Source organism: Streptopelia decaocto (genome assembly GCF_964273445.1).
Source record: "Streptopelia decaocto genome assembly, chromosome: 2".
NCBI lineage: Eukaryota > Metazoa > Chordata > Aves > Columbiformes > Columbidae > Streptopelia > Streptopelia decaocto.
Genome location: NC_138655.1, coordinates 48,628,866 through 48,647,687, shown reverse-complemented (window position 1 = coordinate 48,647,687; position 18,822 = coordinate 48,628,866). Strand labels below are relative to the sequence as shown.

Genomic DNA, 18,822 nt, shown 5'->3' with positions numbered 1-18,822 from the left:
ACCCTGTGAATAGATAGTTTTTCTGTTACAACAGGTATCTTCCATCAGGAGCTATCTAACCTTAAATAGTTACTTAAACTGAGGGTAAGTTGCCTTATTTGAGCTGATGTTTTGAAAGACTAGAATTTTTAAAACGTATTTTATAAATGCAATACGCATCCATCCAGACTTTCTCCTTAACCTCCTGTTCAAAGCTCGTGCCCGCATACAGACTTTAGGGCAAATGTCATTGATCTCCCACATTTCTTTCTCCCTAGTATCTGCAATAATCACCGCCATAATTCCCCCAACAAAGATTTTCTTCATAGTAATATTACCTTTCCCAATATCTGCAAATGCCACTGTCATTTCCAGAGGCTTCCCTGCCCTATTTCAGAGGCTGCTGTGCGCCAACTGAAATTTTTCAGTACACATCAGCAACAGTACACACATCAGCTCCAACTGCAGATATCAGTGAAAATTATCTAGTATGGAAAGGAGTATTACTTTTTTGGAACAGAAATAATTCAGTCTATGAAAGTACTTTTAAAAAAAGAAAAAATAAAAGAAGAAGAGAAAGAACAGTTGTCTTCTGTTACCAATCATGTTAACATTATTTATAAATGGAAATTAAAAGAAGCATGATTTTCTCATTACTGTGTTTCCTGGCAGGTGGTTCTCCCCTTACCTTCTTCCTCCTCCTTTTAAGAGATGTTATTGCTGTAACTTGGTCTAATAAAACTGCAACTTTGGGGAAAATGAAAAATTGCATTGGCTTAAAAGTGTTGGAGGCAATAAAGCCATGGACTTCAATTATTTTCAAGTATGGGAGCGGTTTAAGGCCAACCAGCAGAAATTCTATTCTGCCCATGTAAAAATGAGGTTTCACCACATTTACTTTTTATAACCCATATAAAAGTCAAGCAAAAGTAATGAATATCTAAAAGCCATCTCAGTGGACTGGGAAAGACTATCTGTATTCTTGAAATTCATCTTACATATTTCTGCCTATGCTACAAGGATCTACAGCTAATCACAACTAAAACATCAAACTACCAAGAAAACAGCCTCCTTTCCAATCCATTTCACTGCCTAGCAGTAGACCTCCTTCCAAGCCACTTCTGCATGGAAAAGTGCTGGCAAAAGAAAGGAAAACTTAGATCATGTGGTTATAATTATTACCAGGCAAGGAATATTTCTTCAGCTCAGTGGTAAAGTAAAACTCTGTCGCTCTCTGCTCCCAATAGTGTCCATCGCAAAACAACTGCCTCATTAAATCTCTGCAGTAAGATTAATATGCCGTAGCTGCACTACATTTATAACTTGGTACTCTATAAAAAGCACATTTAATGGTTAGAACCAGAGCTTAGATACAAAGTATTACTATAAAAACTTCTGGCAGCGTGTACACAGTGTGGGCCTTCTGTACTGCTTGCTCTATCAGAAGGGTTTTTGTTTTTAATATTGGCATTGCATTCTTGCTATAGAGAAAAACAGAATGTTAAATCTTGTCTAGAAGCAGACAGAGAACAACACAGGACATGATAGGAAATAAATAACTAGCAAGACAACTTAACCATTGAGAATTATTTTAAGAAAAAAATGCAGAAAAGCAACCATTCCTTGTCATATTGATCTCCAGTTTTGCGGCCCTCTATTTTTCAACTTCATGTGCCTATAGCAGTGCAAGTTTGCTTTTTGTCAAGTTTGCAGACAGCTAAATGGAGACATATGTACATTCAGAAGAGTTTGAGAAATTTCCCATTAAAAAAACAGAGAACTCTCTCACTTTTATTTCCTCTTTTCCAACAATACAGTTTATACGCAGAGCCACTAAAACCTATAAAAGGCACCAAACCCAAATCCACAGGACACACGCACAGGAGAAATATGAAGTCTTCTAGCTGAAGAAAAAATTAACTGCACTCGTCACTTTCATAAGGAGTGACTCCAACTGTTCTCAAACAAATTACCTACACATATTCAGAGATGACTACCCTTCTAGGAATATCCTTAAGGAGTCAGCCCTTATTCCAAAAGGTGACCTCAGCTGAATGGATGAGACTACTCAGATGAGTCAGTCCTGCTCTTAGATAAAATCCTGTGGAATCAGTACCAAAGACAGGAGCAAAGTATTTCTTGCATTCTCAGAACCGTATTACATTTACAGAATAAAAGAGTCCTTGTTGCTATTGGGAATTAACAATTATTTCTTCAAGATTATTAACAATACGTATCCCTGTGATCCTGATTCAAACAACAGCTTTGTCCACCCAGTCTCACTGACTTAAAATTAAGGAGCCCTTAACTAATCCCTGACTGGTAAGAAATTATATAAACAACCCTAAAAGAAATTATCCTTATCCATAGTTGAGAGGAATGAATATTTAAGTTCATCTGAAATAGCATAGGGTGAGGTTTTATGTGAGGGATGTAGAGAAGGATTATTGTTAACAAAATAAAAAAAAAATAAATAAAGGAAAAAGAAAAAAAGAAAAGAAAATAAAAGAAAAACATGCTGCACTTTAGAAGCATCTCACTTTCAGTTGGCTGACCTACAAAAGGCAGAATTTCTAATTCTCAGGAACTGAAAGGTGAAGGGAGAAGAATGTTATTTTCCATTGCAAGCCCCAAGAATGCATTCTAAGGCGAAATGGAGAAAGAAGAGTGCAGGCTTTGCAAAAACACCCCGATACGAAAATCCCTCACACTCTTGTCAAACGGTAAGCAAGCACTAATGAAGGAATTCAGCATTACCAGTCTGTGCGGCTGTGTGTCCCACACCTGCCTGCTGGTCCTCTGTTTCATTTTCTTCTACTGTCAGAAGAAAGTAAACAAAACAAAAACAAAACAAAACAAAAAAAAGATGTTAGGTGGGTAGCTGAAGTGTTCCAAGCATCTTTACACCAGCTTCAGTTCTGAAAGCCAGTAATGCTTGTACAACACAGGCAAGAAAAGCTGCACTGCAAAGTGCAAAAGTGTAGATCAGACCAAAACAGAATATGTTACTGTATGGAAGCTACAAATCTGAGAGCAGAGTGACCAAACTGGTGTCATGGCTTAAAAAAAAAATCGAATTTCCTCTGGGATATTTGTCATCAATGCACTCTACTGTATTTGTTTATGGAAATAAATGAGAGAATAATTCTGGGCTTTAAGATTCAGCTCGCTCCATACATATGGAGAAAGCCTTCTCCTGGCAGACAGGAGAGGGGTGTGTGCTAATTCATACACAAGCTTTAAAAAAATAATAATAATCCTACATTCAGTAGCAAACATCTCAGCAGTGCAGACAGCCTTGCAAAGGAGAACTAACCCCATGCTGTTTTACTGTATACACCATGCCAGCATCTTTCCCTTGGCTCGCAGCTTTCCAAGAGCAGTAGAACTAAAAACAATACAATTCTTGTCAGATTCACTATTCAAAACTTGTTGGGCAAGAGTGAACCTAACAAGAGCCATTCTGCTGCTACTTTGAAAAATGAGAGAGCGCTGTTCTCATAAGCTCTGATATGATGCCTAAGTAAGATTGACTCTCCCAAAGTAAAAGTAAGGGAAGAGCTAAAAGGCAGAACCATTTCCTTTTTATTCTGCCAAAGACTTGTGTTCTTTGAGTTAAGAGAACAGCGGAGAGAAGAGAATTCATTCTCCCTCCACAGGGGAAAAAGCTGAAAGGGGAAAGACTGAACTTCGGCAGCATTTCCACTCCCAAGCATTCAGACCTCAAAAAATAATCATGCAACTGAGTTAAAATCCAAAGATTTGGGTTTTTTTTTTTCGCTGGCTCTTGGGACGAGAGAGTGCAACACTTAGGGTCACATATAAATCTAAACATATATTCAAAAGAAGAGATACATATACACACTCCACAGGTACCTCTTTTCCTCCTTCGCCAACCCCAAGGCTTCATACAACTGGTTGTTTCTAGAATCTGAGTTTCTAGAAAAAAAACACCAGTTTTCATAAGGACACTCTTAGGACACTAGAAACTTGAAACACAGTGCATATATTAGAAAGAGTCAAGTACAGTCTCTTGAGGACTCTAAACAATCTCTATCTCTGTCCCAGAGCTGTGGCTAGTAAGCACACTCTTCCCATCAACAGAGATCTGACAAAGTTTCCCAGGCCCTGGAGTAAGTCAAGTATTTCACAAAATACTATTTTATAAGCTGCCTCTTTCATTTGAACTTGTATTTTGCAGCCATGAAGTTACCAGTACTTCAGGTGGTATGATTTTCATTGGTATGCTGAAGCAGTCATCCCAGCAGCCCTCACAGCTAAAGGAAACTGGTCAGACAAAGAAAGCAATGGGAAAAGCTCAGGAAAAGCTGAGCTTCGGGGAACACGTGGTCAAGCACAAACTAGGCTAAACAGAAAGATCTCGCACAGAGCAGCACAGATTGGTAAGACTTGTTAATACAGCAATAAAAATAATGAATACAACTAATATACAATTTAAAAAAAAGAAAAAAGAAAAAAGAAAAAATGAAAGAGATACCATCTCTTATGACCCCCCTTAAAGCCACCAGTGAAACCTTTGCAGCAGTCCAACCTGACCCTGTTTATGCCCACCACCAGCTGTTGATCTGTTTCCAAAAAATGATCTCAAGAACAAGCTCTAAAACTGAAAAATAAATCTACTTTTCCATCCCTTGAGAGGAAACTCATCTTGGTCAGCAGTACCCACTGATCAACCTTATTAAAGGCTGTAGACATATTGATTATCTACCAATGAAATCCTCAACCACGACACACATCATTAAGGGAGTGGAGCATCTCCCTTATGAAGAAAGGCTGAGCGAGCTGGGTCTCTTTAGTTTGGAGAAGAGGAGACTAAGGGGTGACCTTATTAATGTTTACAAATATATAAAGGGTGAGTGCCACGAGGATGGAGCCAGGCTCTTCTCAGTGGCAAACAATGATAGGACAAGGGGTAATGGGATCAAGCTGGAACACAAGAGGTTCCACTTAAATTTGAGAAAAAACTTCTTCTCAGTGAGGGTGACAGAGCACTGGAACAGGCTGCCCAGGGGGGTTGTGGAGTCTCCTTCTCTGGAGACATTCAAAACCCGCCTGGACATGTTCCTGTGCGACCTCACCTAGGTGTTCCTGCTCCAGCAGGGGGATTGGACTGGATGAACTTTTGAGGTCCCTTCCAATCCCAAACATACTGTAATACTGTGATACTGTGATCATAACTCGGTCCAGAAAGGTAATTTAAAAACTCTATAATTTTTTAAGTCTCAAGATGGAATTGAGGTGCCCAAACACTAACTTTCCAAGACCAGATTTCCAAGTTGGAAACTTCAAAATAAAGTAGCTGCCCGCTAAGAAGTAAAAAATATCTGATATTTGAAGCAGATCTCCACTTCTAAGAGCATGCAAACTAAAATGCAAGAGTTTGTCTTTTGTGCTGTTCTGCACTGAATGTCTGCTGCCACCAGCTGCAGAACCAGCATCTCTTGCTGCTCGTGAGAAGTGACTGCACACTGAAATGTGCTCAGCTTCATGCTGCTGATCGAGGGGCACCAAACACTTCTAGGTCTTGAAAAAAGCAAACATGGATACCTGCCTAAAAATTGTTTTCAGGTATGCAAGTTTGTCATGTGAAAACCTGACAGTGTATGCCTGGTGAAACCAAACATTTAAAACTTCCCTGCTATTTAGGGATGTGAAAATTCTGTGACAGCTGAGGTTTGCTTTCAACAAAAGCTGATCAGTATGTCACTATTACACTAAAAAAAAAAAGAGGAAACAAGTATCAGAGCAGGTAACTTTGTGGTTAGTATCTTTCTCAACTGTTGTTCAAGCCCTTTAGGGATTCTCAATCACAAAAGAACCAAGTAGGTCACAACAGGCCATGGCACAAAGACTTGCTAATAATATTCAACTAGACTGACACATTTGTCAGAAAAATTAAAACCACGTTTAGGGGGAAGTATGGTAAAAGGGGCAAGAAAACTATCCCACAAAACCCACAGAATTAGGGAAATCTTAGCATTGTTACAAATCATCTACAAAATAGCATCTCATTTTCCTTTGCATTAAGTTAGATCATTCCTCCAGCTCGCATGGGTATTTGTTACATTAAGTAAGCTACAGCTGGTGGCATCCGATAAGATCCCGATTAGCACTTTATGCCTTTCCACAACCAGACTCTGAAAATTTCAGTACTATTTCAGCTCTCAGGCCACTGTTTAACTCACCTGACTACAAAAGGTAGCACGACATGCAGCCAACATTTACTTTCCTTAAACATCAACCATTTTCTCTCAGGAGAGGAAGGCAACTTTAAACAGAACCTATATAGTGAGATGCTTTATATTTTGCTAATCAAATCCATTTCTCAAGCACTAGCATGAAATGTAACTGAAAAAAAAGCCAGAAGGATGATATACAGATATAACAATACAATGTATGCACAAGTATTAATTCAAATATAAAAATGACTTATACTCTAGGACTGTAATTGTACATAGGGGTGTCATCTTCATTACAGCATATACCACATCCTAGCGTAAGGTAAGACAAATTCTAGATAACAAAGTGACAAAATACTAGTAAAAGGGAGGCCTCAGGAAACCAGAACAGCAGCTTATGAATCCAGACTGTGAAGGAGTGATGTTACTGCTGAACAGCGCTTCTAGATACATTTAAAATAATGTTGTCATCAAAGTAACATCATTACTTGTTCCTACGATTATGTGTTTATGACCACAGGTCACCAGTTTTGTTAGCTGTAGAAATATTTCTCAATTGACTTATCTGTTCCTTAAAAAAACAAACCATCAAGTCCCTACTACTTATTTTCTCAGTGCAGCTTTTGAAAAACAAAACAATGGGCAACTCTAATAATCATTTTTTTAAAAAAAGGACCAGATCACCACAACAATTGTGACACCACACTTCTTGAAAGTAATTTAAAAAAAAAAAACACAACTCAGTAAAGGAAACAAAATTCCAGCATGGCAATCTATCTCCCATTATAAAAGCTCATGTTTGGACAGATACCAGTATTTTCAAATTTTACTGAAAAAAAGGTATCTCTAAACTGAAGCTGTATCTATGTGAAAGGTTAGGACATTTCAGCTTTGGTACAGCTAGTGTCCAAGGCAAACCCTGGTTTCAATTCAGAGCACCTCTCATGCTTAGATTGCTGAATATCAACATTAAGACCAACTATTCCTTTTAAAAAATAAATAAATAAATAAAAATAAAACAAGTAGTACCATCAAGGACAGCCAATGAGGAAAACCTGTGGGAATTTTGATAGAGGAGTCCTAAAAATAGAATTAATCTCCTGACTGCTCTACAGCAACACCTGCTGATCAATGAGGATTCTACCCCTTTTGCTTAGATTCTCTTCATGGGACCAATGGTTAGTGTATAAAGGAGTGAGATTATTTTATAAAGTTAGTACAAAATATACACAGGTTTTCTAGCTTGCAAAATATCATTCACATTCTACTGCCTAACCAGGATTCCCCTTCACTGAAGAGTTAATCTGTAGACTGCGCATCCTAAGGAAAAGCACAAATCATTTCTGGTTGAAGCCTGGAAAAAAACTTGTATGGAAAAGAAATGGATAAAATTAGAAATGTGAAAAAGGATATTTTCACTGAGGGAAGCCTTTTGGAGAACTCTGGCTAAGATTTATGGCTTCTGAGCTATTACAAACCATAATAAAATAAAAGCAAAAGATAATTGAAAAAAGTCTATTTTCTTCTAGTCTAGGTGGGTTAATAAATTTTTTTTAAAAAAAAAAAAAAAAAAAAGACTGTCCCAAATGTCTGAGCCTCTTTTCAGCTTGTTAAACAAAGCAGAAGCCACATATCCCAAAATAAACTATAAAAATAGATTGCTATTGATCTATCCCTTCCTAAAACATATTCCTTGAGAGATGTGAAAATAAACCTAATATAGCAACTAAGACTGTCAGAATGGGAAGTTTAGAATATACATTTTTAGCTTGCACCTTGCATTTCCTATAACTCAATACTTAATCTATAAAGTTCCATTAGCATATGATTAGTAATTCAATTTAAAGCCATCTTTGCACAAAAGCCTTTTTCTTAGGATGGTAACTTTGCCAAGTGCATCTTCAATCTACATGTTTGAATAATTTCTGCAGACAAGTAATAGAGACACTAGCTGTATTAGCATAATCAATACACAATTTACCGAGTTACCCAGACAGAACAGAAATAAAATGTGTGTGCCATTATTTCAGTACCTACAAATGACTGTAATTTCTGGAAGTATCTCTCTACTTTTCCCTCCTCCTCATGGCCACATAAAAACCAAGAGGACATTCATATTGCCACCACCTACAGGTAGATATTAAGTATGATTAAGTAGATGAATCACATAGCAGAAGGCAAATTTAAGAGCCAGTTACAGGAGGTGCTGAGTATCTTTTAACTCTAGTAAAGTCAATGGATTTTGAAGACGCTTCGCACTTGGCAATAACGTGCTGTGGAAATACATCTCCATAGGGTTCAGTCAGGATACAAAACTGAAATTAAAGAAGTTACAGAGTAGTATTAAATGCAGCATCATGTGTCAATGTATCACCTGCTAGGGCTACACCTTCCTCCACTTTCTTCGCTCCCCAGATACCACCAGTGCTCTAAGATTCACCTTTTAAACTCTTCGGGCCGACAGACGTAAGCACAGGGTTTCACACCTCCCTGTGCCACTTTAAGCAGCAATTCAGTGGGTGACTCCTGGAAGTCAACAACCATTTCAGGCTGCTCCATAATGTCATTTAAGATAACTGGCATTCAGAAAAGTTCAGAACTACCAAGAAAGTACTGTTTTCTGAACAGCTTTCCCTAGTATCAACACATGTCTATCAGCTACTAGCCAGAAACCTGATTACCATCCTTACTCCTAAATGTACATACACCCAATGATTTTCATGTGAGAAGAGTTGGAAAAAGAAATGCCTTTGCATATTAACATTTCAATATCTACATTCCAGAACCCTATTGAAAATTAGTTCTGTGTGTAGTCACACTGTACAAAAATCCAATTAATCATACGTATGAATATTTGGTTTTGGTTTGTTTTCCTTTGTGCTGTGATTTAACCCTTTGCCTATTTCTACTCCTCCAAGCATTGTAACAGTATTGGTACTGGAAATTAATATTTTCCTTGAAAGATTCCTGTTATGTAAAGCATTGTTTTTCTTGCATTCACTTTTTTCAGAACACAAAGCCCCTCATAGCATTCGTATTTTTTACTCCTTTCTTTAGTCTAACTCAACACTGAGCTTGCAAGGTTTTGTTTTTTTCCCCTAATGTTCTTCTCATAGAAAGACTGAATTAGGAGTTCCCAATTAGACTGCAGTGGCTGGAAAATACTATTCTTATGCTAAAATATTTTCCTAGGCAGCACATACACATTAAAGTAATAAATATACTTAAGTAGAAAGAAATTATGCTTAAGAAATCCTTCGGATATTCTTCCAACCCTTGATCTCAAGTAAGACAGCATCCAAATGTGACAGTCTAAAGACATCCAGTTTTATGTAACATTGTGTGCAGAAAAGGCAGAAGATACTCTTTCTTGCAGCAGAGGGAGAATTCTACAGAAACTCCAAAGCTAGGGGTGGGGAAATATCTTTTTCTAGATAGCTGAGGCAGTAGATTAATTAATCCTGCCCAGAATGCTAACTTTGACTCCCTAATCATGCATCTATTAACAAGGTTAAGCTACATCTACATATACTCATATTTCTATTGTTTAAAGTAAACTAATAATGGTATGATATATTTTTCAAAAAGTACTTTACTCCAAAGAATCTTAAAGCTTTTTATAAACCTCAAGTAAATTTCAAGCATCCCTAAGACCCTCTATCATGCAAGGTAACAAATTACAGTGGATCTCTGAGTTAGATTGAGAACCACAGTGAGAACGAGCAAGGCAAGAGGGAACCTTTCTGGAAGTCAATTCTTAGTACCAGCATCAGGACTTTCAGCTGTCCTGCCTGTCTTAAACTGAATAATCTACCTCCATTCCTTACAATGTGACTGTGGGCATACAGTCCATTTGGAGGAAAGATAGAAATTACGAGGCTACGATAAATTTTAAGCCTAATTACCAAACCCAGTACTGAACATGAATGTTTTCAGAGTGATTCCTCTAAGTATACTGAAGCTATGGATCACCTAAGCTTTCTTATTCTCTCAAAGGGACATAACTAAGGATTTCTGGTACTCCTACAGACCTTTATTTCCAACTGTGCTTAGAAAACAGGAAATTCATTAAACACAGTCTATAAAACCCTAAACTCATTAAGAGAGAACAATTTGAATCAAACTGGCCTATGGATCACAGAACCTTCAAAGTAGCCAACTGCACACAACTCTGAAGACAGGTGATGTAAGGAAGGGCTATGAGGACCTACAGTAAAGGTTACTGTAGAGGATCATTGCCTTGGAAAGTGAAGTAATTTATGTGCCTAAAATAAGGAGTTTTGGCTGTCTGACACCATTGCAACACCAAAACAAAATACAGATGCATGCTTTAGCTCTGTTACCTACAGACATACATTTATCTGAGTCAAAAAAACACCTCCTTTCAACTGAGATTATCCCTGATTCACCAGAGATCTCCATCTATTGTCTGCCAGGATTTCATAAGGTTATTTTTGATCCCTCAAACTCTCTGACCTGTTCTAGGTAACTTCCTATCATGTAAAACAGCACTCTGGTCTATATCCACAAAAAAGCTCAGGAGCCAAAAACTAGTGAGGGGGCGCCACATCTCAGTTGCCAGAATTTCTGCTCACATGCCTCTCGGGTCAGGCAGTATCTATGGTTTTCCCATCCAGACTTTCTCAGTGCTGTGCAGCTCGATGCTGAAGTCAAACCAAAGCCCCAGCACAGCTGGCTAATGGAAGATTAAAAATTCTCCTGCCTGCCCTGGCTTTGGACACAGTCTCATGGGCTGGTTCTTCAGCATTTACATACCCTTTCCCAGTTGTTACAAGATGCTGGCAGAAAAACGTGTGGGTTGAAATACCTCTTCCTTTCCCCTTCTGGCCCACACCCACCAGTTAGATCACTCACCCAGGATGTGGGTGGCACCAGCTCAACTTTCTTCTCTATCAGAAGGATTTGTACTCACGTCATGAGCTTCTTAACAAAGAGCACTTACTCTAAGACTTGAGGTGCACTCATTCATTGCTGTTGAAACTGCCATACCTCATCTACAATACTGACTGAACTAGAAAGAAGGAAAATTAGGGTGATACCTTATCCTTGTCATTAGGGCACCCACATGGGAAGTGGGACACATGGACTCCAGTTCTGGTTTCATTGAAACAATTCATCAGAAGTAATATTGCAGTGAGTACTTGGCAGACCAGGACCCAGGTCTCCCCTTTCTCAATCGGTATTCAAGCCACTAAAGCTATAACTCTTGTATATGAGCACACCTCCTCACCTCCTTGTCCAACAAATACTTAATTACACTTTTAAAAAGGGAAACATCATTCACAATAATAAAAGGCTAACTCACACTCAGAGCACAATATGCTGCTGCGTAATGACTGATGTGCTCCCTGTGAGATGCAGATTCAGATACCCCGAAACAAAGCACAAAACAGAATCCCTGTCTCTCACATCCTAGCAGGGCAAATAACTTTCCCTCTTCAGTGAAGGCAAAAGGAAGAGCAGGAGCACAATGTCTCTGTTCCTTCTAACTTGGGAGGAAAGGAACAACCTGTCCCCAATCTCCAAAGAACTGGATCAGATAAGTGACTGCTACGAGATACCCTGTTGCACCAAGCAAGACATGCATATCTAGAACAGAGGAGGAGCTATGACACACTACTCTTTCCAAGTTCTTCCTGCCATCTCCTTAAGGTAGTTCCTACTCAACAACACTAACCTACCTATGAATTACATACATAATCCAAGTGCCTGGTCCAAGATGATTGTTCTAGTAGGAACCAGGCACCTGTAAACTAAGCCCTGAAGTACTAGCAATCTGCAGCATGCAAGCCCTTTGGTTTGGACATAGCCTGAGAGCGTTCTGACCTTTCTTCATTGATTCACATTTGTATCTGGCGAGCAAGCCTTCTGCTCAACAGATTCACCAGAAATCGCAAAACAAATCTTTTCCTATGCTCCAGCTCTTTATAAGCCACATAACGCAATCCCTTCCCAGCGGCTGCAGGCACAGACCAATAGTGACCCATTTCCTCCTCCCATCTTCCGAGTGAAAACCTTACATCAGGCATGGATCTCGACATCCTGTTGTCCTGGAACCAGTGAATCAGAAAGTTCCTTCCTCACAATTGTATTCTTTGGAGGTGGAAAATAATTAACCTCCCCACCCCCTCCTCCTTCCTACTGCCACTGTCAAAGTTAGAAATTCACTTGACTCTGCCTGGAAAGGAAAAAAAAAAAAGAGCCATCATAATTCAGTGCCAGAGAAAGTTTTGTTGATAAAAGCATAGCCTAGTCTTCCCAAGGACACTGCCTCACTACATCACATCATCCAGTCCAGCAACACAGCAGGTATTTTATTTTAGTTTTTAAAGTTCCTTTCAAGAAGTTAATGAGTCAAAAATGGAAGCCAAACTTGATAGGTTCGCAAAAGTGAACAACAAAAAAATAAAACTAAAAAAAAATCAATTATCACGGAATTCATTGTTTGAAATATATTTTCCCAGCAAAACACAACCTAATAATAGTAAGAGCACAACAAGTTTCAGGAACTGTATATGAAAGCCATCTATTGTGCAGTTAACCAGGATATTTAGACTTAAAAGTGCTCCACGCTCGTGTGTAACACCAAATGTCTGTGTGAGAAACTAGGAGGGAGATTTTACAGTTCTTGTTAGGTAAGGCCAAATCTCCTGTTCCTGGTTATTGACCTCCATGAGAGAATAAGCTCTCAAAAAATGGGCTTGGGGAAGGAGGGAAAGCACCCATACCCTCACTATCATCATCCTGACCATTTGCCCTCAGGGCAAAAAAGTGTCCTGTTTCAGGCAAGAGGCTGTTTAACTAATGACTAGTATTTCCAAATTTGTAAGAAGGCTAACTACTTACTGATATTATATTCGTAAAGAACCTTAGTATGCCCCAATCTCATTAAAAAAAAGAAGAAAGGTGAGAGTGGGGGAAAGCCACTATACCAACAGTCATATAAATGACTAAGCAGTCATAAAGGACTAAAAATCCTAACCTTAGAAAGAAAAATTGCACCTAATTGCACCAATATTTAAAAGTGAAAGTATCAGATGAATTGCTTACTCAAAGAATAATCCTCTGTCTTGCTCACATGATAAAAAACAGTGGGGAAAAAAACATAATGAAAACACATCCCCCTAAAATCTAAAATTTCATTGGGCATTAATTGTGCAGAATTGGTTGAGTAATAACCCTTCAACCCTTTTGAGTGCACACTATACAGATTCAGCTGTACAAAGAAAAGTTGCAGTACAGCATGCACAGCATCACTTTAGCTAAAGGAAAATCTAAAAGGCTCAAATGTGCACACAACAGAATATCATGGAAAATCTAGACAAAATCCTAAAAAAAGGAGGAAAAGAGGAAAAATAAATCCTCTACATCTTTTTCTCAATAATTATGCAGAATAGAGGGGGAAAAAAATGTTTGAAACTAAAGGAATCTGAAGTGGAAAAAAAAAACAAAAGCATGACCAGAGTTAACTCATATTGTAAATACAGAGGACACTGGTCCTGGTTCAAAAATCCATTGAAAGAGGGCAATTTTGTGCAGTATTATTAATGTGTGCACAGAATAACATAAAGCAGATTTTTTTTTTTTTTGAAAGTAGGAGGGCTGAATTAAAATGTTAATTATAACACGTTGTAATAAGGATACCCCCAAGATCAGCCCTATCATTTTTGCTACAGCATGGTCCCTAGGCATATGGCTAACTACTCCTTGATCATTATCCTGGCTAAAACTAAAGCTACTGAAGTTTAGAAGACTCATATCTAACAGAATTTCTTTCATCTCTAATAATTGCTAAAGTAGCATAATTACTCATACTCGAGGTGAAATAGAACCCAAGTTGTCTAAAATTAAAGTTAAAACAAAAACAATCCCCATCACCTCTTTTGGGTTTTGCACATTCATCTTTTCTCAGAATCCTATGCCAAGCATTGCATTATGATTTAAAAGCTTCTCTTGTGCTATCTGACTTTTGTAAAGAGAGCAGCTGAAAAACTTTAATGCTTTGTAGTAACACACTGCAATATATACATTTTCCCAGCACCAACTAAAACAGGTCCAATGCTTTGTAGACCTGTATGCTGTCCCTTCAGGGAAAAACATATACATATGTATATGTCATTGTTCTAAGTAAAGTAGCGCATCTTCCCCACCTGCAGCTGGGAGTGATTTTGAGCTCATGTAGCCCTATAAGAACCAATGGAAACCACAAAATACAGTGGGGAAAAGAAGCTAAGGGCTCTGTCTTAAGGCATCAGCATTCATACTATATTTTAATCAATCTAAAAAAGAACAATTCCAAGTATCTTCTTTTCAGTGTTTTACACAGAAAAAAACACTAAATCCATATGGTCTACATAAAACGTTAACAATGCTTCCAAATTCTTTCCTCACGTACAATCATTCAAAAGGCAGATTTTTTTTTTCCAAAACGTGCAAGTTTCAAAATACTGAATCATGTTTCAGAACAAAGAAATGAGAGCTATTAAACTAGTTGCAAATTAGACTGAATGAATTATAGAGCAAAATAAAGCCTTTCAAGACCTCTTAGATCATGGCGGGTAACGTTATCCTACACGTTAGATAAGTGCCTCCATACTGACAGCTTCCCTTGTTACACAAGTTAACAGCAACCCCGGAAAACAAAATCAAGCCAAACCGAACTCACAGCATTTCTAACACTCTTAACATTCTCTTTTGTCACCAAATTTCATCTTTATGGAGTCAGCAGTACAACCAGTAACAGTTTACATGCAGCTGTTTAGATGTTCACTCCTAATAGTACCTGTTCTGAAGGAAGTAGATGCTGATGGTCAATATAACTAATGCTGGCCCCAAAAATGACTGGCTAGCATTACTGTAATCCTACAGCTAATCAAGACCATCAATACCACTATGCATTGCCAAAGTCAATGAATATTACTAAAGGTTAGGGATGTTTTTGTTGTTACGGATTTTTTTAATATATAAAGGAGCTGGGGCTTGCTTTGGCAAGTCAAAAGAGAACACTATAAATAGCCTGCATTATAAAAAAGATGCTAATCTTAAACCCTCTTTGTAATTTGTTTTTTCGTGTACTCTTTTATGTTCAATATCTTAATTTTTGCCCTTTTTTGCATGGCCAAGTAAAAGCCAGCAATCCACTCATGCATTAAACAGATGTTTTTGCTTTTCAGGGCAAATGCAATCTTATGAAATTTTTGTTCCCTCCCTATAAAATGATGTCAAAATAATACATTTCCTGAAAACGGCCCATTCAGAAAAAGTTCTTTGGTCCAGTAATACTGAAACTTTAAGTCAAGTTCACAGAAATCATGCCAATAGTAATTACTGTTTTTGTTTATGCTGGATTGATTATAGTATAATCAGCAGACAACCTAACGACTTCTGAGTCTAGTCCATGCAATTTAAAAGCCAGGGAGGGCTGGGGCTGAGAATAAACATTCAAATAGCTGACAGATACACAGAAATGTAAAGGCTACTGTTTGAAGGGGATCCGAATGTCAAACTCTCTCTGAACTATTGCTGCTATTAAGTTTTTTGTTTTAATGCACTACTGTTCTACCTTCTCTAGTACTACACCACACCACTTGCACCTCTTTTGCTTCAAATTTATGATGAGAAAACAAGTCACGTTAAAACACAGGTACTGTTTGCTCAGTCCACCAACAGTCTGCATGAACTGAGTTGCAGCTGTAAATTCAGTCAGGATGGAAACAGTACCTAGGTTTCCTCAAAAAGAGGGAAAACTTTAAGAGGTACTCCAGGCTTGCCAAATTATTTCAAGATACAAGCCTTCTTTAAGCAGAATACAGATACATAAAATAGAGCAAATGAATTTTTCCTTCTCATCTTTCTAGGAACTAATATTCAGTAATTTTATTTCTGCAGTCAAATGTGAGATACAAAATTACAAGTAAAAATTTGCTTTGAAGCCATAACAAAAGTATTTCTATATTTTTTCAAAAATAATGTACTTTCAGAGATCAGCGCTTTTATTAAATGTGTGGGGCTGTTCTAGTTTCCTTGCGATGCCTTATCTAACACCTACAGTTTCAGTGATTTTTCCCGGGTGACTTTAGCATAATGAGTATTACTTGACTTCAGCTCAGAGAAATCCGGGTTTAACATTTAGTAGGGCTACATTTTCATTCAGGCTTGCATATAGAATACCTGGTTTTCTTGGCAAGTGACTATATCTTTATAACTTTGTTCCTAAACAAAATTTCGCATCAAAAGCCAGCAGTAAGGGCAAAAGAAAAACCCCAAGCCCTCCCAAAACTAAAACCCCATAAACCAGAAAGGGAAGGGAGGGGGGAGGTGGTCAGTAACCTAAGTGTGATATCTGCAAAGCATGCCAAGTCACAGAAAAAAAAAAAGGTTTACCATTTCAATGGCCAAGTTAAATAAGATACAAGCGAGCTGCTCTGCCCCCCTCTCTTGCTTGTGCATCCTGGGGGGCTCCAGCATGGTTTGACTGAGGGGATGTCGTTCTCCTTCCCTGCCAGGGTTTCAGGAGTCGCACCCATTACCCTTCTCCGACACCCTTCATTTGCACGGGGTCTCTTTTGGGGCTTGTACACAGGTATCATATCTCTGATTTATCTTTCCCCACCTGTTTTTCTCCTGCTATCCTCCCTAACCCACCAACTGCATTAGGTGATTTTGATCAGGTCAATGATACCTAATAGATTTATCTTTTTTTTTTTTTTTTCCCCAGAAACTAGCTAAGGAAATGGGATAAATTAATCAGTAGAATGAAATATAGGTCAGGACTGTTGAGTTTGATGCAACTGATCCTTCCTCTGTCTAAAAGAATACAGCAGTTGAACTTTAATTCCTCCTTCCTAAAGTAAAATAAGATATTCAAATTACAGTTTTTCAGAAAGTTAAATAATTTACTCTTCTTTTGAGACTTTTTTTTTTTTGCCACAAATGTGTAGTCTATTTATAAGAGTCAGTGTTTTTCACCGAAAATAATTACAACCTTATTTTTCCTTTCCTTGGAAAGATGTGTTTATTATTATTAAATTGTAAGGGGCTTATCTAATGTTAACAATGCCTTTTTTCTTTCCTAGGTCCAAACCTGAGATGCAATCCTCACCAAGAGCTGGGGGACACTCAGATCAAAGTTGGCAAGAAACCAAAATAGGGCAGGGAGGGAGCTAAGAGAGAAAAAAGAAATAGAAAAGGAATGTAAACAGAAGCCAGGGTAATTTTTAAAAAGTGTATTTTCAAAAAACAGAAGAAATTTAGTCATTAGCAAGTTCTTAACACCCACCATTTCAGATTAATGTTAGTTTCATGCATTCAATATAAAAAACTCAATTGTCTTTTTGTTTTAATATATTTACCTGCCTTGCATCAGTATTCCCTTAAGATATAAGTTTCAAATTAAGTTATCAAAAGTGACAGACATATCAAAAATATCTCTTATATCCTCCCCCCTGTAAAGGGTTGCTAAGTACACGACAAATTGGAAATGTAATATGTAACTCCATATTTTATCTAGATGTAAACCAGCACTCACGAGTTTAAATAACTCATTTACATACATTCAAAGACTATTTTTTCAGAAAAGCTATTTAAAATACTATTTATTTTTAAACTGTAGAACTATATTTTCTACTGCCTGTATCAGTAATACTTAAGAAATAAGAAATTTAAACAAACACTGCATTGGAGGTACAGCTGAAATTCTTCTTGCAACATTACTTAAAGCTTTTGCTTCTTCACTAAAAATGAAGGTGCATTAATTGACGGGCAGACTCGTATCAATGAATTTAAATGCTATGTCTATGCAAGCATCTTTCAACTTCTCAGTTGCATCGCATTATTACCCAGAAATCTTACATCAGAAATCTTACAATCCGACTGCTTTCAGAGTACTATCAATCCACACAAAATTGACATGACTCAAGAAAAATAAAACAGGGAAAATGAAAAAGATCTTTGAACAAAGGCCACCAAGAATGATAACCTACCCCCCAAAGGTAATTACTGCAGCAATAATTACAGATGATGATTGATTTACTGCCCAGTTTTAGTTGAAAAATAGTAAATAACACACTATAAAGAAATATCTACCATCTCTATCCTGAACATTAAGCGGTTTTGTTAAGTCTGTAGTTTATGGTCAGCAAATCCAAGGTACTCCATCTGATTCGTATAATGGTGCTGTTTTCTCATTTTAGGGACTCCCAGGCTACTGGTACATAAGGAAGGCAAAGCCCATACCTCCACATAAAATGGAAGCTGTATCTTTTGTTTTAAATTAAGTGTGATGTTTACAGGATGATATTTGAGACGGACCTCCTCTCTGTAATGCATCTAACAAATAACCATGAGTAAAATATGTCCAATTCTAACAGGAGAGCAATTTCCTCTATTTGCCAATTAATTCTCAACATTTATTCCTTTGTCCTTAAATATTTGGAGATCTAATACCACCCTTCAGTTAAAGTTTCCCAGCATCTTTTTGCAAATATGGCTAATTGGTCGCACTCCTACTGGCTCTAAAACTCTTATGCGCACGTAAATAAATCCTCCCTGGGAAGCTCGGAATATAAGTGCGCGCCCAAGCAACAGAACTTTCATTGTGGTATCATTTTTAAAAGGTGAAGGA

General features: G+C 37.7%; 1 protein-coding gene across 6 annotated transcripts in view; it reads right to left on the bottom strand.

Moving 5' to 3' along the window:
- The window catches only part of ZNF521 (zinc finger protein 521), a 235,116-nt gene that overhangs the window by 213,217 nt on the left and 3,077 nt on the right, over positions 1-18,822 (bottom strand). For 2 of the 6 annotated variants that reach the window (XM_082044778.1, XM_082044781.1), the window contains exons 3-4: positions 3,856-3,918; positions 2,737-2,796 (exon numbers count right to left, since the gene is read on the bottom strand). The exons of 2 other annotated variants lie outside the window; for them this stretch is intronic. In XM_082044778.1, the coding sequence (XP_081900904.1) occupies positions 2,737-2,796; positions 3,856-3,918 (123 nt within the window). The remainder of the gene's footprint in view (positions 1-2,736; positions 2,797-3,855; positions 3,919-18,822) is intronic. 2 more of the 6 variants (XM_082044779.1, XM_082044782.1) reach the window with 1 other exon arrangement.